The sequence below is a fragment of the Cyclopterus lumpus genome, chromosome 4, assembly GCF_009769545.1.
Source record: "Cyclopterus lumpus isolate fCycLum1 chromosome 4, fCycLum1.pri, whole genome shotgun sequence".
Classification (NCBI taxonomy): Eukaryota; Metazoa; Chordata; class Actinopteri; order Perciformes; family Cyclopteridae; genus Cyclopterus; species Cyclopterus lumpus.
In genome coordinates, this window is record NC_046969.1 from 13128041 (window position 1) to 13153972 (window position 25932).

The window sequence follows — 25932 nt, forward strand, 5'->3', positions numbered from 1 at the left end:
CCCAATATCTTGCTGGGGTTACCTGTAAGGGGGCCCCCTATTGCCCCTTTGCTTGTTGGTAATCCAGCCTTGTGCAAAAGTAAGTAAAGTTAATATAAAGAGATTAAAATGAACTATATCTTTACCTAAATTGTACATTTGTATCCCAAGTAGTGATAAAGTACATTAAACTTAAACATTTTCAAAAAAATTGCAAAGGTTTGCATACTCATACTAAACAGAGTGCATCGCCTCTACCACAAGGGCTATTTGAATATGTTTGGTTATAATAAAAAGGAAACACTTGTGAGAATACTTCAGATGTGTAAATGTCAGCCTATATGTTACTAGCTAAGATTAAATGACTATGATAAACAGCATAAATTAGAAGGTTTCAGGTTTGCCTTGTAAAAAGCACTTATTATGATTATCTCTTTGGAATGATGCAGCTGAAAGGGTTTTACATCCTCAAAATCCTAGCACAATATATGAACAGTATCTCTGCAAAGTTTGACTTTGAAAAAATGAAGCAGAACAAAATTAGAGCCTCGTTAGTAAAGACAGTTTAGACGAGCAAAATGGGCATTTGGGCACATAGGGCACCATCTGTGCCATTTGAGTGTACCAGACTATATATCTCACTTTTATATTGCTACTGGGGTTGAATAATGCAAATACAGCATAAAAAAAGAGAAGTTATTAATGTTTTTTTAAATGTTAGTCGCAAAATTTGAAAATTATTTTCCTGGTTATACCTGGTTAAAATGCATAACATGTGTTAATTGTAAGGGACAAAAGCTTCACCCTGTGTAAAAAAATGACCTTTACAGCTTAACTATTTTCCAAAGTAACTTTCTTTTTTACTGTGAAATTCACTCCAATTGTTGCTATCTTGATATTTTTGTTCCCCATCACTAACCTTGAAAGTGCATTAAGTAGGGAGCTCTTAATGGCCAGCATGAACAGCAAACTAAACCTGTTTCATTGTAGACATGTACATTAGAAGAGGACATTTTTTGAAACAATAAGATGCTTACAAGAGAAGCAAATACTGCAGCAATGTTCATGAACATTGTTTATTTTTGCATCGATCCAGTTATTGACTTTGTATCAGTTATATTGGTACTTTTGGGGACCAATACACACACCACTAATGCACATACACTGAGAATTGAGAAAAGATATGTGCATATTCAGAGAGTGGATTTTTAAACGAGGGAGTAGATGAAAATAAATAATCTTGAAATTAAGATTTATTTTATCTACATGAGTTAAGTTATGTCTGGAGGAGATCCTTATTTAATCTTCCTGCTCCAATAGTCTCCTTTTGTCTCAACCACCAGGAACATGTGTGATAATGTGGGAGGTGTTGCAGCTGTTGACAGCGGTCGATGGGGGAGGAGAGAGGAGGGCTGGGCTCGAATGGACTCAGTGTGCCTCCAGCAGCATTTATAAACATGGCCCCTTTAACCACATAAGGGTCATTTTTTCACATTCATACATGCCTTATCAGCGTGCAACACCCTGACAGTGAGGCACAGCTGTAGAAGACAGAGCTAAACACTTCTCACCACAGTTTTTTACTCACATCTGAACGGAAGCGCTTGTGGATTCTAGCAAAAACAATTGCTGTTTAGTTCTTCCCAAACCAGCTGCCACTATTTCACCTCCATCAGTCATGTATAGCTCCAGCTATTCCCGGGCCAAGTTTGGCCTGGAGGCAAGGGAGCCCCTGCACAAGCCCAAAGGGAAGAGCTGCGGCTACTACATGAGGATTGTCTTTTTTTTTTCCTCTCTGATCCAGTCTCTGATCATCATCAGCCTGGTGCTCTTCCTCATCTATGGACAGCCGGAGAAGTCTGCAGAGGAGAAGAGGGTCCAGGCCAGTGCTTTCTTTTAGTGTAATCTTCAGTTAATAGTTTATGTTGTCAGATGTTAAAGGTCCCCCTCCAAACATTTTCTAAGATGTTATACTTGGGTTTGAATGATAATTAGTGTTTGATATAGTATATAAAAGAATGTGAGAGACTTAATGAGGCTTTATTTATAATCATTTCTGCAGCAGCTTTTGATTAAAATGTTAGTGTTCACTCACCTGTTTTATTTCTGTCGCACAGTGTAATATGTAAACTATCTGTGATTGTATATAATGTGTTCAGTGCTGTAAATTACAGTGATGATGATGCTGTGATCTCTGATTGTTATCCTGAAGGAGCTGGAGCTGAACTTCAACAGGCTGAGTGAGAGCAACATCCAGCTGAGAAAGGAGAAAGGCGAAGTGGGAGCTGAGAAAGTGGCTCTGGAGACCGAGTTGGTGAAGGTGAAGATTGATGCTGAAAAATCCCTACTTGCGTTTAAGAACAATTTGGTAAGTAGATGACTTGATTAATATAATGCTAAGACAAGCTGGTCATTTTGTGCAGCTGATAAGTAGTTTACACACATCTTAATCATCTTTAAAATTCTCGACAACAAGTACAAATAAGTTAAAGTATGTTATAATGTGCTAATTATACAACATGATTATTGTTCTAGTTTTCCTATTGGTGACCAGCAGTGGAACACAAATCCAGATCCTTTACTTAAGTTACTAATACCACTCTGTAAAAATACTCCATTACAAGTAAAAGTCATGCAATGAAAATGTCACTTAAGTAAAAGTATTTATGTATAAATCAAGAAAATGTACCTATAGTTTAAAAGTACTCAATGCAAAGAAATGGCCTATGTGACTGTTATACTATTATATATTATATCATGAGAGTATTATTACTTATGTGTTAATGTAAAAGCAGGATTTTTACTCTTAGTTGGTTGAGGTGCAACTAATGATTTATGTATGATTCATTAATCTTCAGATTGTATTCACAATTAACCAATTGATTTATTGATTGGTTGGTTTGTACAACTTGAAATGGAAATCAGAATCACCCAGTAATGAACAAGCAAAACAACTCAAACTTATTACAAATAATTGCAAGGAAAAAAGCAGCAAATACTCACATTAGTGATGCTGGCACCATGAAATATTTGGCATTTCTCCAAGAAAAATTACCAGAGTATTTTATTGATTGAATTTCTGTCAATCGGCTAATCGATTTATTCAATCTTTTCAGCTATAATTGTATAAACTGCAGGATAGTTTAATTTCTAACAAACATAAGCTTTTCATGTGTTGTGTATGTAGTTTGTAAAGTAACTAAAGCTGTCAGATAATTGTATTGGAGTCAACATTTCAATATTTCCCCCTAAAATGTATAAGGAAGCATAAAATGAACTCAAGTGGAGTACAAGTACCTCCGATTTGTTCTTAAGTACATTAGTTGAGTAAATGTACAGAGTTAAGTTCTACCACTATTAGTCACCATATATATATACAGATTTATTTTCATATATTTATTTTTTTCTTTCCATTTATAGTCCAGCTGTGAGCGAATGAGTGCAACATTGAGCGCAACATTGAGCATGATGGCGCGTCGTCCCTCCGCTCCGTTCCAGGCCCCTCCCGTATACACGCCTAGTGGTATGCAAGTGGAGATTTAATCTAATGCTACAATACTGTTCAAATATATTTTTAAAGAATTACTCTGTTGATGAACATCAGACATTTTGGCAATAATGAATGCATGTTTAAAAAATATGAATGTACAAATATACAGTAAAATTAAAGTCCATGTGGTTCAGAAAAGACAAGTTGCTTGCAAGTAAAGAAAAAAATGTTCTGATGCAGTTTAGTCAAAAATAATATTGGCACCACTAATAAGGCACCCTTTATATAGGGTGTCTAAGTTTGAATTAATGGTGTTATTTATGGTTAATAAATAAGTTACTTAGGCTTTATAGATCAGTTACGAGACATTAATAAGAATCACTTTGTGTCTAACCAACATCCTGGCAATCCAAAAGTTCTCCTGAATAATGTCTAATAACTGATCTATAAAATATGATTACATGATTTACTAAACATCAATGCCAGTAGTGACACTTTGTAAAGCGTGAATAAGAAAATGGTAGCATAATATTAACAATCACAGAAAATGTCAGTGTAACTAAAAGTAAAAGGAGCCATTTAAAAGTTCCTGTGATAATACTGCTTTCCACTGAACTCTCCAGGTGAAATGAAGACGTTGCAGACCCTCAACGCTCGGCAGAAAGCTATGATAAACCTCATTGAGGCGAACTTCACCCAGACGGTTCAGTACCTGAGCCAGGAGAGAGACAACGCCCTCAAAGACCGAGACACACACCACCAGGATGCCATCACCCTGCGCAAGCAGAACGCCATGCTGAAGGAGCAGCTCACCACCTACACCAAGTACTGTTTCTCCATGTGCTCGGTGTGTCCGTCTGAAAATATTAAGATAAAAAACACATTCAAGTTTTTGTTTGACATTGTTTTTTAACCAGGAAGTGCAAAGAGGACTTTGCTCAATCTTTGGATGGGATCAAAACCGTGACCAGCAATTTCCTGAACAAGATCAACAACCTGTTTCCCCACCAGCTGACCTTTCACCTCACCTGTGACAGCCAGCAGGACCAGATGGAGAAGATCAGAAACAGCTGCACAAACCTGTCCAGAGACGTGGAAAATAAGTTCCAGCTGTATTTAGACAATGTCGGCAACAAGGTATGTGCAAGATTTTAAGGGATGTGTTGATTTGATGCTAGTATTTGAAATGAAATGACGTAAGCAGTGAAATAACTTAATAGGAATTCAAATGTACCTGTACATCAACTTATATGCAGTGGTGGAAGACATAGTTAGATCCTCTATAAGTAAAAATCCTACATTCAAAATCCGGTTTGGGTAAAAGTACAAAACTATTAGAGAGATTTAGATATTTTGTCCCAGAAGGAGATTTATTATCACAGCTCGTACAAAAAACAGAAAGATACAGATCTCTACACCATCACATTATCAGCTAAATTTACTTAAATTATCAAAAATAAAACTACTTGTTCTGCAGAACAATGGCAACTCCAGGTCTGGTCCATGGAAAGGATCTCAAGATCAATCGAAGAGGGTCATGATGATTCATAAGGAAGAACAGACAAAAAGTTTTGCTTCACACATTTGTATTTTCAAACTTTTCTCTAATAGTTGCTTCTTTTTCAAATATTGGATACTTTTACCACTTCAGGCCTCGAAAAAGTTATTTGATCAGTTTAGTGGGAAAATCTTGTGTAGCAAGATTATATTACACAAAATATATTGTATTTTATAAACCTATCCTTTCTTATGTCCACTTTTAGTAAAGTAAATGGTAACTTAGGATGTCAATTAAATGTTGTGGACTAGAAGTATAGTTGCGTATAAGTTGCATAAAATGGAATTACTCAATTAAAGTAAATTGTCGTTTTCCAAATGTGTACTTTACTTTAAACTCCTTAACTCTGGTGGAATATTCCAAATAACAAACTGAACGGGAAACCAGTTTCTCAAGGGAGGAAGTGCATCATTCACAGTAAAGCTACAGCTAAAGAGACAGACGTCATCTGAGGCGACCTCGGAGTCAAAGCAAAAAAAGTGAAATTGTTTGTCTCTGCTGATGCAGCAGCACCGTGCAGGACAATAACATAAACTAGTAGCTTTCAGAAAACTACCACTTCTTCATTAACTGATTATTTAAACTGTTTGTCAGAAGACCGGTGGTAATTGTAAACATTTATTTTTACACTTTTTAAAAAACATTTTGTGCCCATGTCGGCACAATTCTAAATCAATTTAATAATATTCATGATTATTTTTATGTGGATAAGTATACAACACGGACCAACATGAGACACCAGAGAATCTATAGCCTGTGCTGCATTACATTTTGCAGGGGTTCCCAGTAAAGGGGCAACTAAGTGTAAATCACAACACAATAACAAACACAACAACTTCAATGTAAAAATTGTGTGGAATAAATGCTTACACGCAACAATGAAAAATAAATTACAAAGTCAAGATATAGTATGTCATAAAAAGTTATATAAAAGTAATTCTATGGTATGCCATTAAAAGGTTATGCTGTCATTAAAAGAGGTATGCTATATGTTCGTTCTATTTCTATGGATGGAACATAATTAGTGTTTATTTGCGTCATAGGCATCTCAATGGCTTATTTAGAGCAACGTGAACCCAAGTCCCTCAGGGAGACATTCAGTGTACATTTCCTTCATGGACTGTGATGTTGATAAAAATGTACATTAAGAAACAATGATAGATAGAAATAGACACATGGACAAAAACAATTGCAATTATGTAAAGGAGCCGTCTGGAAACACAGTTGGTGCAGTCAAGTATGACTCACTTTTCAACCACAGCCCATTATGAGTGACTTTCTGCTGCATCGCCTATCAAGGTATTATATTCAAAGGAAGATATGCCATCAGAGAATTCTATCACATTTATTTCGACAAAATATTTTCTTCTTTTCAGGTGTCTGAGATCCAAGCAAAGTCCAGTCTTATGGAGGTGCAAAACTCCCGCTTGACCTCCGAACTGCAGCAGTGTGAACACAAACACAGCGAGGCGGTCGCTGAGGCAGCCAAGCAGCTACAGCTCAATCAAAAGACTCACGACAACCAGGTCAATACTTTGTGTGTGTGTGATAAAATAGTAATTTACACATCATTTTTTTGTCATTACATTGTTTCCATTAAAAATAAAACGTGCATATTTTGTTCAGGTGGAGAAATTACTGATTGAGCAAAAACAGCTGAGAGAACAGAAAAAGCTGCAGGAAGACAGTTTGGCCCTGAGAGACAGAGAGCTTCAGACCCTCCAGCAAATGCTCTCTGCTCAGCCCAATGTCAAGGTAAAACTGAAACCGAGGACCAGCTCATTTCTCTGCACGGACATGACAGGAAATAAGGGAAGCACCCAAAAAAGATTTCAAACCTCCATAAAGTAATTAACAATATTCATGTTTTGGCTTATGGAAAAGCAGAATCTAAACTGCTGTCAAAAAACAATCTGGCTAAAATCTTGTATTTGGCTTTGAGTGTATGCACACCTGTGCTTTTAGATAAGATGTACTACACTGATTACATGGGCAGCAGTGCAGAGGTAAGGACTCAGCAGAAAAGAGGAACTGAGGGCAGCAGGAAGGATGGACAGGCAAGATAACAAAGTAAACACACATTTAAGTAGTCATAAGTTCCCAAGATGCCCCATTTTAAACCCCACAGTAATTAGTGTGCAGCGTAGGCGTCTATACACCCTCAGAAAAAGCTGCATATATGTGGTATCTGTGTTTGTATAATGTGTGTTGAATAATACTAAAAGATAATCTCATGTGTCTTCCAGTCCGGTGTTCCTAAAGCTGCCGGCCTACAGGCTTCTATTGGAGCACCTGGCATCAGTAAAACTCCAACGGTAAACCTTATATGGGAATAAATCACAATAATAGATCATACATTATTTATATGAAGTGTAAAAAAAGTACAGTAAGTGTAGTATTTTCTCGATTAATCAGAGTTTAGTTATCTGGTGGTCTTCATGTGAAACTGTGCTGTAACAAGACCTTATTGTCGTCATTGATTATACCCAATGTTTTGTCTTTCAGGTGAGATGAAATGAACCGGAAGAGTAATGACAGAAAGCACACATCATGCGCCCCATTTTTAAAGGACATGTACATATTCCTGATTCAAAACAACTTGTAAATACGCTAAGTCTATACCAAGGACATATTTACTGTTGTTGGCCTGTGCATGCTTTTTATTTTTTTTAGCTCTAGGTGAATTAGAATTAGTATTTTACATTTCCTGTTTGATAGTTACAATTGCTGTGAATAGCCTTCCAAGGTAAATGTACAAATCTCCATGACACTGGTGTAAATATTTTCTATTGAGTGTCACTCTGTGTGGTTTCTGCTGTGAAGAAAATCTTATTTCAAAATAAATTTAAATGAACCAAAATCCAACTTACTCCTGTAATGTATTGTCCTCTGTCTTGTTTGTCTCGACCATTAAAAATACAACAAACACTCAGACAGGACTTTTGGCAGCGGCTGCTCACTTGTCTGCTATAAACAGAATACTCCTAAAATAGCGACATTTATGTTTCCTAGTGGTTCACAAATGTTTGTATTTCTACCGCAGCCCGATTCACAACGCATACACCGACCGAGTCATTAACACATCTCCAGTCGTTAGCAGTCCTAAAAACAGTTTCAGGAATCAGTAGGAAGACATTTGGCATGAACTGGACTGGAAGTAGTTCTTTTTACGAGTTCAGTGCAGTAGCTGTTAAATAAACTGTTCTCAGCTTTTACTACTTCCTTTTTCTTTGCATAAGCACAAGACGACGAGCGTGTGCACTACCGCAGCTGGAAACAGCTGTTTTCTTTGAACCGTTTTATGATTATTGTATTTTTTTAATGATTATTGTACAGGCATGCACGCTACTAAAATCAGCGTTTGAAAAAAATAATTAAAATGTTCAAGCTTGCAAGAGTCCAGCTATAATGTATAAGAAATCCCATGAGGATAAACTCCTAGGCTGACTGCACTGATGGATGTGAGAGACACAGGTAAGACAGTCTGCCTCCTGTCCTCAGGAAATCCTTTGTTTAACATGAAGTGTTTTCAATCCCATGTATGACCTGAGCACACGCACACGCACACGCACACACACACGCACACGCACACTCGCACACGTACCTACTGACTTGTAGTCAAATTGCTACAGTGTGGAACTGGGCTGTACTGAACCTGGCAACGTCAAACTTGCATCTCAGGACAGCCATTAATCACAACTACAGGAAACTAAAGAAAATAAATATATAGACTGAAATATATCCACAGCACCAAGTAACACAAACTGTCACTGGGAAAAGCTCTGCTTCTGGCATAGACAATCTGGTTATGTTTGTAATCAGCATTTAGTATCTAACACATTTCACACATCACATTTGTGATAAACATATCACACACAGACACTACTTCAAAGATGAACCAAGATCCAGAATTGACTGCCACTAATTTGTACAACAGCAAGTCCCCCTTTCAGCTTAAACTCCCCTTGTGTGGTAATTAATCAGGGTGAACATGAAAGAGGACAAAAAAGGCTGACAGAGCAGTGCGGAAGGAGGAAAGGTCAGGTAACAGAGACAAAGTGGGATGGGGAGTTATGCTGGTGTACAGCAGGGCAACTGTCGTCAGAGACTGGGCGAGAAGAAACCAACTGGGGAAGAAGGGTGAGGAGTTCAACAAGGAAACATAAATATTTGATCGAGGCCAGATTGACAAGGGAACAAAGGGCACAACGAGCATTGCCTCCAAAAACGGTGACTTTCCCACAGAGCAAGGGGAGCTGGAAACTTTGGTTACTACATGTATATTACCTGCTTTATGGTGTAGAGGTGGACTTAAAATGTAGTTTCCATTGCAATAAATCCGAGCATATTCTCAATGTAACAACAGCTACTGTGTAGCAAGAAATTAGACCTCACCAATTCAATCTCTGCAAGTACAGGAACCGTAATACTTCTTTCATGTGATGAAGGTATTATGAACACATGAAGTGCATAATGAGGTATGGTACACCAGGAAAGGGCATGCAATGAAGGGCTTGATGTGCCTTTACTAAAGCCTTACTTTCATTTTAATTACAGTAACAACCCGATGAGTCTTCAAACATGTAATGACATGTAAAAACGTCCAGAAACACAATGGTAACATTTTCCCTTTCTGGTGGAACAAATATCAGATGCTATTAATGTTGTGTTTACAGCCTGTTGCACTACCTAGTTGTGAAAATAAATGTATAAGTATAAAGGCAATCCGCCCTTATTTCTTCTGTGGCCTCTTATTCATGTCCTACCTTGATTTGTTATGAAAACACACATTATCCCAATTATTGCACATAATTGTGCACACACACACACACACAGACACACACACACACACAGTAAAGTAGTCTTTAATGTTAATACAGAAGTCAAAAATTCATGTCAGATATTAGAATTTGGCTTGCATCAGATATTCTAGTTAAGGCAAAACATTCATGTTCAAGTGTCTACAAATAGATTGTTATACCTCCTTATAATGTTACAGTAATAAAAATGCATGTTTAAAGTAACTGGGCTGTTATGTTTATTCATCCAAACAATGACCTTGCAGAGGTTTGCAACTGGCTTCATTTTAAATGATCTTGGCTGTTATGGTGCGACCCAAGAGCCCAATGTTCACCTACCAAAGGCTTTCAGAAGCTATTTTTAAAATACTATTCAACTCGTCCCGCACAAGAGGCTTCCGAGGCGCCTGCAATCTTGTGAAAACTGTTTAATTCTGCTGTCGAGCATCATCAGAAAACAAATAGTTCTGTGTCTTGGGAGCAGAGTGATAATACAGCAAAGGACACACATTGTATTCTTTTTAATCTTAGGGCCTCAAAACCTGGCACAATGATGGGGCGGTGCCCTTCTTTACCGATACTCTGGGATCAAACAAGAATGCAGCCTTCCTTTCTGCAGGCGAGCGGACTGATATTTCATGTATTTCATGTTTTTGCTGATACTCAACTGACTATTTTCCAATGCAAAAGTCTTTGAAGATGATATCCAGGATCTCCTCTGCCCCGACATGTCCAGTGATCCGGCCCAGACTCGTGAGAGCCAACCGGACACCCTCGGCTGCCAGAGCGAGGTCAATGTCTCGATATCGCTGGTACTGAGCCAGGGCCGCAAAACACTGCTGCAGGTGGGCCCTGTGGCGGGCCTGGGTCAGGGTGGGGGCACAAGACAGAGGGTCGCCACACCTAGGGAGGAAGTTAAATAACAAAACGTTTGAAATGGAGTTATTATTTTGTCTTTTAGAAGGATTACAAAAAAACAACAACATTAAAACACATCTTATTATGACATTTTTTGACAATTACTATGATATTTTATTGAATTTCTTGACACATATTACACAATTACCTTTTTATTATATATATATATATATATATATATATATATATACACACACACACACACACTATAGCTTTTCATGGCTATGTTAAAATACACATATTTGATTGGCCGAGTGCCATCAAGTGGTTTATAACACACGTAATTGGTTGGTGTGTTTCCTGGACCGTTGACTGAGTGCCGTAAAGGATGGAAAAGCGGCGCCGGTTAAAATAGAAGCGCACCGTCAAAAAGGTATAATTCTCAATTATCTATTAGTATACGCCCAGGTTCGGAGACGACGGCGTCTAGAGTTGGAACGCATTTCGCCTATTAGTGACCCCTGCTTTATACCAACTTTTAAATATATTGTTTTGGCCTGCTTTTTATACATACTATATTCTATGTTCTTTGTTGTTATCAGTTTTGCACTTTATGATTATTATTATTATTATCATTTATCATTATTATTATTATCACTTTTATCACTTTATGTTGGACAAGGGGAGAAACATAATTTCAGATCTTTGTATGTTTGCACATCGAAGAAATTACAAATAAAGATGACTTTGATTATTAGTTTTTAATGTTGTTTTTTTACATACTATATTATATACCATGGGTATTCAATTAAAATTCAATGAGGTCCAGTTCGAGAGAATGTCCTCATGCAAAGGTCACAATAATATCTCACTTTACTTTAACTGATTTAGTCCCATATATATTGAAGGAGCTTGTTGTATTAACGTCTGTATGTCGTCAACAACTACTGTCATTTCAAATATTACTTTTTTTTAAAACATTTTCATGCATGCTATGGCTGTAGAAACTCACAGAGTCTTGACACTTCTGTGCAGCACTGCAAGGAAGTCCTGCAGTCCCTCATTAGTGTGACAAGAAATGTGACAAACAGGAGGGAGTCCAGAGACCCTTCTCAGCTCCCAGTCCAGCTCCAGCCTCTGCTCCTCAGGCAAAAGGTCAGTTTTATTTAGCACCAAAAGAGACCTCTCTGCAGGAAATACTGGGGTAAGGCAGGAAAGAAGAAAAAAGTTGATCATTTACCAATGATTCAACTATTACTCCTTCAGGCACAGAGATTTCTCTTGTAATAGTTTTGATGACTTAAAACTCTCTTTCCAGCCTGTACTCTTTCTGGAATCATGCTTAATTTCCACCTACAGGAATCCAAAGTAAGTCCTCTGGCAACATGTAATAATGCATGATGAAGATATAAGTGAGCAACTGGTGCCACAAAACGTTTCATATTTGTGCTTAAAAGCAAAGAATTGAGGTTGTTTGATGGGGGGAAATGTAACTTTGCCAGACTCTGTTACTGTACCATGCATATCTACTTCATTGTGCTTAAAGTGACTTGAGAATATGGTTCCAAACATCATTGACAGTCCAGGTGAAGCCAAGGTATCATACCTGACTCAGGCTGCTCCTGAGGGGACAGGACACTGCGGAGGTGCCCCTCAAGGAAGGTTGCAGCTTGCTCTGCATCAGAAGGTAGATGAGCACAGTCCACAACCACCAGGGTCAGATCTGCCTGATCCACTCTGGGAAAAAAGGAAACAGACTCAACTTTTGAACTGGAATTATTAATATGATCACAACAGCATGTTTTTCATATAGTTTGTAATTGTTCTAACTCTTAAATTCACACTCTTAGCAAGCTGTGCGAATCTAGAGACTGCACTCATTCAACTGACCAGGGTAAACCACATACCTATATGTGCTTGGCCATCATATCTACATTATTAATGTTTGATAGTATATTAATGTTTTAGACTTATTTTAATTTGACTTATAAGACTTATGATCAAATAACTGAAGTATACTATTATAATACTGAGCATTCTCCAGCAACTGTAGCAGCTCCAGGTTGTACACCATCAACACCTGAGGAGGGGCTTGCCACTCTGTTGTTTTGTTTCAGAAACAATACGGGGTGACATATACTGTGAATAATGGCAGCGATATTTATAATTAATTAATCCAAATGGAATTCACGTCAACTACTGCTGCAACTTGGTCCCACTGTGCAGTTAGCAGCACCAGCGGATGCTTGTACTCACCACGTCCTTCCTGGAGTGACCCAGGTCACAAGCCTCTGACCTGCTCCCTGCACAAAAAGCCCCCCGTAGAATACAAACTGCCCACCCTTCCTATAGAGCCACCAGGTCGCCCAAATAAACTAAACAGTAAAGGAATTACAGAATGTTTGTTCTGTTATATTTTAATTAGTCACATCTTCATCTGTATTTTCACTGACGTGCTTGGTGACTCGTTTCCTGCGGCATGAGCCAACAAATAATCTTTTGCTTGTCATTATTTTGTGATTACATTTACCTAATAAATTACATTTTCAACAGTACTTTCTCAGAGTGAAAAGGTGTGGCAAGTTCCCTCACATGTCGAACAAATTAAATTGATATTGGTCACATGTATTGATGTAATATCTAATAAATGTGTCAGGTGCTTTATCCCCCTGCCAAGAACACAAGTACTTGGGGAAACAATTGACATTTGTCCTTCATAATTTATACTACATAGTTGCTGAAGTCTGTAAATTCTGTATATTGAAGTCAAATATCAGGTGTGTCGGTAACATACTGTATTGGTTAAACACCATATGTATATAAAAGTATAAGTATTACTTCTCTCACAAAACATGGCTGTTTGTATGTGCTAGATTGCCCATACGTCTGATTGTCAGTTTGCCTGTTTGTATACGATAAAGCAGCGATGACGAGTGCTGGACATACTGCCATTCTTCCCTTGTGTAAATAGTGGAAGCAACTGTCCATATATGTCCATTCTTTACACCACACCTCTTAATGGTAAATATTCTCCAACGCGGAAAGGAGGCTCTTCGTTACGCAACCTCCTGAGAGTGTTTGTCCCATGTATTTATAACTATGGCTCAGCAATAATATAAACTCTGGAAGTTACACTTTTCAAAAATATAGCATGATGTACAGGGGAAAATCAATGACTTATTTCTTCCTTTCTTTGTTTTCCATTGGTCCGATGGCTCATTTGTTTTGCGTTATATTATACTCACATAAACAGATGCTGAAGCAGCAATCTACATCGACTACTACACATGATGCACTCTACATGTGTCCCTATCCTGTAGCTCAAACATTCTTTATACTATAATATTTCTTCATATTTTGGCCTGCCTCCTCCTCATCATTTTAAACACATAAAAACTGAGCTAAATTACTTTTTTTATTTTTCATATTAAAAATAAAAGGGTTTTCCCCGCTTACCTTTCCCGAGCACGGCGGACCCCCTCTCTCTCCACCAGGTCCGGGCTCTCTCTGAGGCCGGCTGTGTCACTCAACAGGACAGGGAATCCACCGATGTCCAGTGCCGTCTCTACGATGTCCCTGGTGGTGCCAGCAATGGGAGACACAATGGCTGCAGGTCTCTGGCCTGGGTATAAAAAGGGATATGTTTGGCTATATTGTTTATTTTTCTTATCATCAACAAATCCCTTGAAAAGACCAAAACTAACAATGTTAACATGAATTTCAACACCTTCTGACTTCCGTACTCTGTTTGTCAGCCCATGCATTTCTCCTGCAAATGTATACATAAATTGATTGGACAGGGTTTTTTATTACTGTCCTGTTGGGATATAATGCAATTTTTCATAAACATAACAAATGTTAAAGAACATTACCAGCCCGAGCTATAAGATTGTAATACCCGACAGTATCGCTGTAGTGTCTGCAAACCAGGATGAACTATTTGATCATGACATTATTTGTAAATTGCTTTGAGCTTGTTTTTTCTACATCACATTGGATTTTTCTGTGATGATCAAATATTTAATCAAATATATCAACAGTCGCATTATTTATCAGCCTCATTTAGAAAGATCTATACCTCCTAAAGTTCTGCATTACGCAAACAAAACAGAAGATATTCTGTAATAATTTCTATATTATCTTTTCAAGAACTTGACAGACCGTCCCAAAGTACCTCACGTGAAATAACACTGTCAACTCATGAATCGCTGTCTCTGCTGCCACAGGGAAGACTAATCAGAAGAGGAAATGATAACAGGATTGTATCTGAAGTTTGATAAATATGTCTATTCTTCTGATAGGAAGCTGTGAGGAGACCCTGCCAAGCCCCCTCTTTAGATAGTTTACATAGAGTTATTCTAAATGATTTAGGATACCATATCCTAAACAAACATAACCTTAGACCATAAACAAGGGATTCATTAGGTTGCCACAAAGTGTGGATAAACAAGGGAAGAACTCATTTAAAAAGGGGAGAAAATGTTAAAGTTGGGACTATTGCAATGTATGTGTGCCAAGAGCAGGATCTACTGTTCACAGATGGTGTGATGTGGTGATTATGAGATTACATCCCTTCACTATGAAGAGACTATTATAATATATACCAAACATGTAATACCTTGCAAAACAAAAAACTAACCACATGATCAATTAGTAGTTTCGTAGTGGGAGTTCATGAATACGACGCGCAAGTACCAAGTGGTAATTTCATCTTCTATAATTCAATGACAATTTGTCAACTTCGGACAGAAAGCTGCAGGACAGCTACGAAATGGACCTAGTAGAGACGGCTTTGTCCACTTTGCTAAATTCTTTGAATCTTTTGTTAGATTCCGGAAAAACAAGCATGACTTCTGATGAAAATAACAAATTATAAATGTTTGTTGTTATTTCAAACTGAGCCCTGGTTGTTGGAGTTGAAGGGCACTTTATATAACGCCTGCCCACAAAATCTACTTTCATATCGCTTTCAGTCAGACTGCACAAAATCTCGTCTTGTCAAGGAAAACTATTTTTCTCACTTTCTGAGCATGGAACAGTTTATGTGTTTATATAAATAAAACACATTCCTCAACACATTCATGCTGCTTATAAGATGACAGATGTTTACTCTTTCCCTCCCAAACCACGGCTGACAGCGATATGATTGAACAGTCAGGTCTGTATCCAGATGATAGTGAGCCATACTTTGTGTTAATCCCTTCACGGTGTGTGTCTGTGCTGGTGTTCTTGGTTCTCTTACAGAGTGTGTTAAGAAGGCTACTTTTCCCTGCATTGGCAGCTCCTGCGATGACCACCTGGACTCCCGTGCGTAGCCGCTCGCCCCTCCTCTCATCCTGTAGGTGGCGCTCAATCTCTGCTTGCAGATCACACACCCATGTGTCCACTGTGGGAGTTGAGAAGGGGATAAAGACAGAGGAGGAATGGGACGACACAAAAGGTTTTCAAATACAACTTCACTTTCATGGCCTTGTGAAGATGGCATGTCTGTCCTTTGAAGGACAAAGTTCTGTCCGTTGTCTGACACCATTCATCGGGATGGTCATGGACTTTCTGGATGTGACGAAAGGGGATAAATGGTTTTGACAATCCAAAGCAATACCTACTAATAAATGAATACTACATGAATTAAACTTAACAATCTTGATTGTCTGAAGCACATCAATTCATCCAATGACTTGAGAAAAGACAGAAGAAAACTTCAGATATCAAACATGTAATTTTCTGTACGTCTTCAGATGGTAAAGTACTTATGCCAGGTTTTCCATTTTTGGAAATGAGTCTATTATTGTTTGCCACTTTGAAGCGTAAGTCCACATTCCGTGCCACCAAAACAAACAACCGTTCCCAGGCTTTGTGTTGGATTTTCACAACATCCAAGGCTTCTGATGAGCATTGCCGGTGCCCGATAGCAGGGGACAGAGAATGAGACACACACAGAGCACAGTTGGACTGTAAGTTGCTGCGGACAGCACTATTCCTGTAAGATTGGCTTGTCGGGTTGGCTTTGAAGGTAAGACAAATGCCTCTACTATCCCCCTGGCCTTCTCTCCACACTTCCTTAAAGGAAATAGTCTTTTAAGCAGTTTGATCTCTAAAGCTTTTCCCTACAGTGCAGCAAACACAGTTGAAGATCCAAACAGGAAAGGCAGCCCGACCCCTCTCTCTTCAGACAGAAACAGGCCCCTCTGAAAGCCTAAGGGCCTGTTCTGTTATTTTTCTCCTGTAAAGAGGCAGACAAAGTGTACACATACCTTGGTTTAAGACCCCATCCTCAATGAGCTCGTCCTCACTGAAGTCTATGAAGGCCTCAACATGAGCCAGACACTATGCGACACACAAAAGGAGAGAGAGAACGGAAGAGGCTGAAATCAGTGTGTGAAATTAGCAACTTGGGAACCCTTCGAAATATCAAAATCAGCAGCAAATAATTGTAACTGTAATTATTATTTTCATTTTGAAGTGTTAAACATTGGGCAGGGAGCACAGAAAACATGAGAGACGGTAAACAGGGAGCCAATGTACAGTTTATCTTGCTGGTGCAGCAGCTGCTTACATAGATATATTATTGTGGGATATGTCAAAGGAGAGAATCCAAAACGATTCTTACATACCTAAACAAATAAACAGATCTTCACATATTTAAACTTGTTTTAAAACATTTTCAGTAACATTTCTTATTTTTCTCATGGCATATTTCATTAGTGCGGTTTTGCAGTATAGCTATGTTGATTTAGGGAAACAATTAACGGTTATTTTCATTTTTGATTTCTCCATTGATTTATTATTTCATTAATTGGTTAATTAGTTTGTCACATTTTCCCAGAGGCCAAGGTGACAACATATGTAACAAATCCAAAGATTGTTTTAACAGTGTTCACCCATACATTGACACAGCTTATGTATAGAAGCATTAGACACTAACATTCAGATTTTAAATGTAAATATAAATATATATTAAACTACGCAGAATACAGAAGGGGAAGAGCTTCAGTATTTCCACCAGAGCGCCGATCTGTATCTTGATTGACATCCAGAACATTAACACAATAGTAGTATAGCTGCACAAAAACAGGAAGCGTCAGATTCCCATACCTTTATATGTACACAACAGTGGGAAGCCAACGGTTAAAAAAACTGCCTTGTTTTGGTGTTAAATGAGGGTTGGACCCATCGCACCATACAGATGGTATACATCTGATTAACAGGATTCGTAGAAATCTGACTCTAAACTAGGAGGCACGTTCCAATTGATTCTAGGAACTGTCTTTAGAAAGCTGCCGACAAGCAGCTTAACAGAGCTCCTCAAGGGAGATCACCTGACTGGTTGGTCAGATCTGTGCCAAAGTGTTGAAAGATCCCCAGTTTATATTCTTCAAAACAATTCACAGTAGAGGAGGGTTTGGCCTGCCTCCATTGAGCTCAAGTGTTCATCTGCGGTCAGTGACCTTCTGCTCTGAACCGCCTCAACACGATGTGAAAGGAAAACTAAACCTGTCAGCATTAGATCTAAAAAAGAAAGACATAAGAACATATACTCTACCATATCATCAATGAACATAAAACAGTATACGACAAGTCAGGTGTCTTATATGCAGAAACGTAACACAACATACAGACATGGCTTTGGATGACTACAAAGCCAAAAAAAAGTTTATATTTTCTCTCCCAGATGGTTCAACTGCATACATGTCTAAACTTTCTGGACAGTTGGTTCAAGTATAAAGTGGTGCAGGACAAGCATGTGAAGAGGTGGATATCACAATTCACTTTACTGATTCAAGTCAGTATCAGTTCAGTTCAAAGGTTTGCGGTCACTGACAATGTGGTTTTTCTAACCTGAGCGACCGCATCACCATTCAATCAGGAACACTGTCGCCATATATTTAACCTTTTATTGCAACAAATGGAAATACAGTTATGCTTGGCGCTGATGGCTCTGAAAATACTCCCTGGATCAGCAAGGATCAGCCAAAACAGCGAGCTCAATGCAAAAGCAAAGACTAGTTTATTTGTGTCCTGGTGAAATAATACGACATAAGCTATATGTATGTAGCATTCAACATCAGCAAGGTCACGAAACCCTTGATGTGTATTTTACAGTTGTGTTCATTCTTCCTGCGTTACTCGAGCCTTATCTCTATCATTTGGTGTACAGTTCAGAATACTGTTTGGAAAAGAAAAACAATACTGTTGCCCAGAATAAATTAATGACTTGATTGTGTGCCTGTCTTAATATATACAGCAGCTGTGCGTGGTATAATTAATCTATAATCCATCCAAAACAATACAAAACCAGATGTGCTGAGATCGGAAAACATTAAATGGGTGTCACTTGAGTAGAGATTGAACAAGCACTGCTTTTCAAAAACTTCTTGTTTTAAAAAATAGAGATTTGAACATTACTTTTTCGAACAGCGAGGAGATGCTGATTTACCAACTTGATCCATTTCACTCATTATGTCTAAACAATTTAGGATTAATAGTTTGTTTAACTTGTTCTTATCTTCTGGTGAAATATATTATTACTAAGGTTTCCAGGAAGGGGGAAAGTTGAAAAGCACAACAAATAAAAAGTACAGATTGTTCCATTCATCGTTTATAGTGCGGAGGACAGATGACTCCAAACTTAAATTAAATATTTTATCTTTTATTTTATATAGTAGGCAGGAAATACTTTACACCCACAAAGTAAGAACAGGGTTCAAGACTGATTTGAGACTAGACTACAACTCTTCCTGTGCCACATACTACACCGACACCTTTAAGCCCTGGGCTCTAGTCCAGATGGAAACATCTGTTTGTCCATCATCCTGCTTATATTGGAAACTACTATCTGTACCAGTGATTGACCTACCCGTTTCAGTTTGTGGCTCCAGTCCTGATAAAGGCGTCCCAGGTCTCCTGACATCTGCCTGAGAGCCTGTCTCCTCTGAGCCTCTGTCTCAGCATGGATCAGATCCCCGAGCCCCTCCACCTGCAGGGAGCATTATAAAAGGTATTATTCCCATTTCTTGCACTAATCAGATAGGTTTCCACATGATGTGTTGCTGTGTGTAAGATGCACAGCATACTGCCAGTTTCCTGCTACTGTTAAAGACAGCGTTTACATTACGTTGTGGTGCTGCAGCTTTGAAGTCCACATCTTATCTCATTATCACTTTGATAATTACAATAAGATACTATTTTTGACCAAAGAAAGCCTTTTCTTTCCATGCTAGAACTTTAAGAAGCATTTTCACAATATCCAAGACAAATATTACATTTGCATTGCCCATTATTAAAAAAATATTCTGTTTAATGTATGCTGCTGAAATTTACTCAATCAGAATAGACTGTAAACAGAATATCCAGAACAGCCCCTTTCAATATTAAAGACTTCATACTAGGCAGCTTTTTGAAGAAAATCCCCATCTACAGAAGCCCAGTAGCTTTAGTCGTACATAAATGGTTGAACGCCCAATGAAATATATGTAAAAGAGACATTTTTCATGAACTTGAAATCCCTGTTTATTCCACATGTACCCTGTCAATTTCTCTGGAAGGCTCTTAGTATGTAAATCTGCACTTATCTGTCTCAGTGTGTTTTTACATTCTCGTATTGACCTACCTCCGTTAAACCGAGCTTCCCTGCTTGAAAGGCCCTCCGTGTGAACTCTCCAGCTTCAGCAGGTCTCATGCCAGGCACGCTTCCTGAGAGACACACACACACACACACAGCATACAAACATGAAGACATTAATGAGGGACGGTTCGGGAATGAATCATGCACACAACTCACACAAACAGAAGAGGATCAAATGCACTCAGGGTTCACTTGGAATGAAAACCGGCACAAGACTGGAGGTTAAAGGGGTTCATTTTTTATTGTTTTCATTACCATTTTTCAATTCTCATCATCAGGAGGAGACAACTGTGGACATAAATCATTTGGCAAATGTAGGTCATGATCTGTTAACTGGAGGAAAATATTCTCTTAAATTATCTTTCTTCTTAACAACACTGTCACTGTTATCTTTCATCATAATATTCTCCAAACTCACTATTCCCGAATAATGATAATTAATCTTTCATAACTGGTGACAAGCTTTCAATAACATTTCTCATTTATACAAGACTGCCCCCTAGGAGACGAGTGGGAGAACTGCAGGTGATATTGTAATATTACTTGTCAGTCCCAGAGGGATTGCCACACTTGCCAAGTCACATTTTATAAGTATCTTAGAAATAGGAATGTTTTCCTTTTTATGTCAGTGATGGGCGGTCACATGACTCAACTAGTTACTGTGTTGCAGGCTTACAGCTTTGGAAGTCAAAGCTGTGGAGACCCACATACCAAACACCCTGCAAAGTGACAGTGCATCACATGACACTGAAGGCATGTGTGTATACCGCATTATATGAAGTTGTAGGATATTCTATCATAATCAGAGGTATTTCTGTATTTTACCTAGAGCGTGTAAGACAGCAGTAATGACAGCAGGACCGCCGTGGATGTGGAACTCCACACTGTCCTCTCCTGTGAAACTGTGTGGAGCTAAGGACATGAACACATGAGACACAACAACTCTATATCATTTAGTCATTTAATATTCACAGGACCAATATGTGATGGAACACTTCATTAAACTTGGGCTAATACAAGTGGCTGAAACTGATAGAATTTCAGATATAAGACTACAAAACACAGATCTTGTAGGTTAATGACTCCAAATGACAGCAAGAGAAAATTGTTTAAAAGGCATACGATGCAGGAATTAAAGCTTAATGCCTAATTCACACAACACAACTTTAGCCCTTATGTTCTGCTCCCAGACAAAATCCACACATCAGAGGCAAATCCTCAATATTTTGACACTCCCACATAGGCCCTCGAGCACCTTGTGTGAACTGTCCAAAGAGAGAGTATTGTTGGTGCCTCGCTGACGTATTCCAGATATCTAGCATGCAAAATGTTGGGGAGTCTTTCTGGCACAAACAGCCAATGAGACACGGGTTGTTTTGCCTCGCCTGTAGCCGACCTGTGTGTGCTTTGTGTAACATCTGAAGTTGTTGTTGCTGCTCCTAAGTTGTTGGATGTTTGTATGAATAAACATAACACATAACAGCCCAGTTACTTATATTCAAAGATGCTTTTTTATTACTATAACATTATAAGGAGGTATAAAAATCTACTTGTAGACACTTAACTAGAATATCTGATGCAAGCCAAATTCTAATATCTGACATGTATTTGTGACCTCTGTATTAACATTTTCTTGCATTGTACTATATCATATTGTCATTTGTTGGTTAAACCTTTTACATGGGAAACAGCACATTGTATGTAAAAAATGACTATATTCACATTACAAATCACAGAAATGTGAATAATATAAACATAGAATAAAGGCTACTTTACTACTGTGTGTGTGTGTGTGTGTGTGTGTGTGTGTGTGTGTGTGTGTGTGTGTTTGAAGGGCACAGACCTGGGAACCAGAAGACAAGTCCACGGTCCAGCACTTCTTTGGATTGGGGGTCTGTGATGCTGCGTAACAGGGCCTTCCGTGGAGGAGGCAGGTTGCGTGTGAGCCTGGTCATACACCTCAGAGCTGTGGATGAGGCTGGACCACTGGCTCGTACCACAGCCACTCCACACCTGCCATGGCCCGATGACAATGCAAAGATCGTCTCAGCATCCGCCAGTCCAACTTGGACTCCATCGCAGGTGGAAACTAATCTGCGAGCTGGAGTTCTTCTGCAGGAGATAAGTGAATGTAAAACACCCGTACCTTTTGACTTCAGTCAACTGATTAAGTCTAATAATCTCATATACTATTTCTTTTTTGTCAAAACATACATGCAATACATTCTTTTACACCAAAACAAACGTATAGGGTTATAAATAAAGAAATAAATTAGTAAATGTGTATCATGGCTAAAATATAAACAAGAGTAAAATGAATTAGGTTTTTATGTATGTATGAAGGTTAAAGGAAATAGCTTTATATTTCATTTCAGTATGTTTTGATGTGTAAATATTAATTATTGCCTTTTTAAAAAAAATCTTTTAGGGGCTTCAAAACATGTACATTATACATAATACATTAAATCTCCTTTTAAACAATTTGCATAGCCAAATTTAAGGAAAAAACATAGGTTTCAGTTTAGCAGTTTCTGAATTAGTGGCCAAAGTACAGACATTGAGGTTGAACTGTGTTAACAAACCTTGTCCTAAGATTGCCGACAGCAGCTCTCCATATCCCACGAAACATTGATGGCAGCATGATCATATGATTTGACACCAAACACTTCATGTGCGCTTTCTGGTGTGGCTGATTTTAGAGACTGACATTGAAAAAACCTGCTCTATCTTTGACAAAATCATTGTTTACCTTATTCCACTGTAAGCTAATGTCGGAGGGACCTGTGATTGTAACGTTAACTGGCAAGTGGACATATTTCACGAACCGTATCTGTTTTCTGTTAAAACTACATGAAGAAGATTCAGCTGAGACTCATCTACCGTTTACATTTACCACGATGTCTGGTGCCCCCTTTGTCGATTGTGATTGGACGGGGTTTTCCACACCGTCGACAGTTCTACAATCTCATTTGTTCAAGACCTGTCAATCTGCCGTAAGTCCCGCCCACTGTGCGCCATTTAATACGCTCCGTGTAGCTACCGTCGCTCTCTATGATTGCGCTTCACTGTACATCGCTGACGTCTATCTATCTATCTATCTATCTATCTATCTATCTATCTATCTATCTATCTATCTATCTATCTATCTATCTATCTATCTATCTATCTATCTATCTATCTATCTATCTATCTATCTATCTATCTATCTATCTATCTATCTATCTATCTATCTATCTATCTATCTATCTATCTATCTATCTATCTATCTGTCTGTCTGTCTGTATATCTGTCTACCCATCTCTTAGAGCGGAAACGACCTAATTATTAACCCATTAGTCAGAGACAGAAAACTATTTTGATAATCAATTCAGAATTTTTTTATTTTAATCATTTGGAAATTTGTTTTAAAAATAAAAATGGCAAGGGTAACTTTTTGTTACAGTAATGCTCTGGTAAAATTCCACATAAAGCCACTTTCCCTAACATAATTTATACAACTTTGCTTATGCAAACATTTATTTTGATTACAAACAAGACATTGTTTCTCAACATAGTTGGAGATCTGTTCATTTTGTTCTCAAATCATAAACAAATTATAGGTGGGAAAAGTCCTGTGACAGATCATGGAAACGGACTCTCTCTGGGGAAACAGTGATTGTGGCGCTCTCTGAAACTGACCAATAATGGATACATCCATTTGGATTAGTATTTGAGGTGGAAAAGGGAACAAGCATGAGAAAAAAACGTTTCTTCAAATACAAAATTGTACATCTATACACAACAACTTGTTTGTTTTGCTATTGAAGCCCATCTTCAGTATATAAAACTGAAAGAAACGTATGGCTATTCAAGGTTTAAATTACAATTCAACAGCACAGCGGTCTTTAAAATCACATAGAGTTGATCCAGCACCTCTCTAAAACTGTTTCAACAAAAACTGCATTAATTGTAACTGCAAAGAAGAATATGATTTATTGCATATTCTCTGTCATTGTGATCATTTTCACATAGTTGAATTTTTTTCTGTAATTGGTAAGAATGAGCTTTTGTGTGTTATACTTAAACAATATTGGTGGTGTGGTCTGTCCTTTATCGCCCATATCAAAAATATAAACACAGAGTAAAGGCTAGTGCGTGTGTGTGTGTGTGTGTGTGTGTGTGTGTGTGTGTGTGTGTGTGTGTGTTCCACTGCAGCTCCTTGCAGCTGTCAGCCCAGAGAGTGGTGAGTAAGCAGAATGTATCCTCAAAGACAAGGTAGTTCTGAGCTGTGATCCGTACACGGGGAAGGGCTGCCTGCATGCCTGCCTTCTGCACACTGCAAACATAGTATCCAGGAGGGCTGGCCAAGGATTGTGTACATGCTGAAGAAACATGGCCCGAGGCCCTGGGAGCAATATTTAGCCTAAGATTGCAATCATTTATAGGCTGCTCTGTGTGCACAAAGCCACCTTGCAGCTGTTGAGCACCATCAATACACAAACATGTGTCTATTCTGATCAAAAATACTGTTAACATGGGGATCTTAATAAAAAAGTGAAATTTTCTTTTCTAGGAACAAATTACCTCTACCCTCCTAACACACCTTGCACGCAGTTTAATATCTCCTCCACTGGTTGTAAAACTGTACATGACCGTTTATGACAGAAACATACTGTATATTTTACAAAGGGTCCACCGACTGAGACTGCTCCATCAGTGTTTGATTTGAAGGATGTGTTTGGGCGTAGGCTTGCTTTGACATAGGTTGACCATTGTTTGCTCATTATAAAAGACATCAGGCAACTGTTTGCTTTGTCAAGTAAGCTTATACTTTGATTATGTTGATGGTGTAGATATGAAATGATGACTAGTACAGGTTCTGCATAGAGAATATCCAGTGGACTGAAGTGAAGAGACATACTTGTCCCTATTGTCAATACAATTTGTATCTACGAAGATATGTTTTGCAGGTTTGAATAAGTCATCGTCTATTAATTAACTCTTCCAGGACAGGGTGCATTCTCACAATACAGCAACCTGCTGGACTACAGAAACTACCAGCCTGATAGACCTGCTGCTTGTGATTAAATTAAAGGTGGCAGGTACAATTTCTTAAAGAGCATGACAACTTGGATATCCCATAAACATTATCAATATAAGCCATGCATTTTGTTAGCTTTAGTGAACTAAGCGGATTCTATTTCTGGCACAAATGTCAGGCCTAGCTGCTGAAAGACAGAGGTCACTGTAGAGCAAAAACTATACATTTCTCCTGGAGAACGGCGAGACTGCAAGGACATGCATGTATGAAAAAAAACACACACTATTAAAATATTAAAGTGGGTTGTGCATGAAGGAATTTTGTAATAATAGCCAGGCAACATAACCTTACTATATTTTAATTTCTCAATAAATAAAAAAATGGCTGTAGAGACAATCTGGGACAATACTAATAATCATGATGCTGTGGTGAATTGTTGTAAATTGTGTGTGTGTGCGCGTGTGTGTCTGTGTCACCCAGCCCCCCCCCCCCCCCCCCCCCCCCCCCCCCCTCCGCGATCCCTCTCTTTGTCCCTCCTCTATCATCGTCGAGGAGGAGAGCTCTCCATCTAGCCGCGCATCCTGCTCCAGAGTACCACCAGGA

At 38.4% G+C, this 25932-nt stretch overlaps 2 protein-coding genes across 3 annotated transcripts; one reads left to right on the forward strand and one right to left on the reverse strand.

Annotated features, from left to right (window-relative positions):
* The first annotated feature begins 1436 nt into the window (after nucleotides 1-1436).
* Nucleotides 1437-7884, forward strand: plvapb (plasmalemma vesicle associated protein b). The gene is made up of 9 exons (XM_034531241.1): nucleotides 1437-1861; nucleotides 2192-2347; nucleotides 3400-3502; nucleotides 4093-4294; nucleotides 4387-4606; nucleotides 6404-6553; nucleotides 6654-6782; nucleotides 7274-7342; nucleotides 7533-7884. The coding sequence occupies exons 1-9, from the start codon at nucleotides 1658-1660 to the stop codon at nucleotides 7539-7541; spliced, it is 1242 nt and encodes a 413-aa protein (XP_034387132.1). The 5' UTR covers nucleotides 1437-1657; the 3' UTR covers nucleotides 7542-7884.
* A 1992-nt stretch (nucleotides 7885-9876) lies between these two features.
* On the reverse strand, nucleotides 9877-23230 carry gtpbp3 (GTP binding protein 3, mitochondrial). Of its 2 annotated transcripts, XM_034531239.1 has the most exons (11): nucleotides 22892-23230; nucleotides 22153-22421; nucleotides 21135-21221; nucleotides 20295-20377; nucleotides 19542-19661; nucleotides 16939-17011; nucleotides 15927-16070; nucleotides 14141-14306; nucleotides 12291-12421; nucleotides 11697-11883; nucleotides 9877-10729 (listed from the first exon to the last, which is right to left on the reverse strand). In XM_034531239.1, the coding sequence occupies exons 1-11, from the start codon at nucleotides 22978-22980 to the stop codon at nucleotides 10498-10500; spliced, it is 1581 nt and encodes a 526-aa protein (XP_034387130.1). In that variant the 5' UTR covers nucleotides 22981-23230; the 3' UTR covers nucleotides 9877-10497. The 2 variants fall into 2 exon arrangements, with proteins under 2 accessions (XP_034387130.1, XP_034387131.1); XM_034531240.1 differs by lacking the exon at nucleotides 21135-21221 and having other exon boundaries at nucleotides 22892-23207.
* Nucleotides 23231-25932: the final 2702 nt, after the last annotated feature.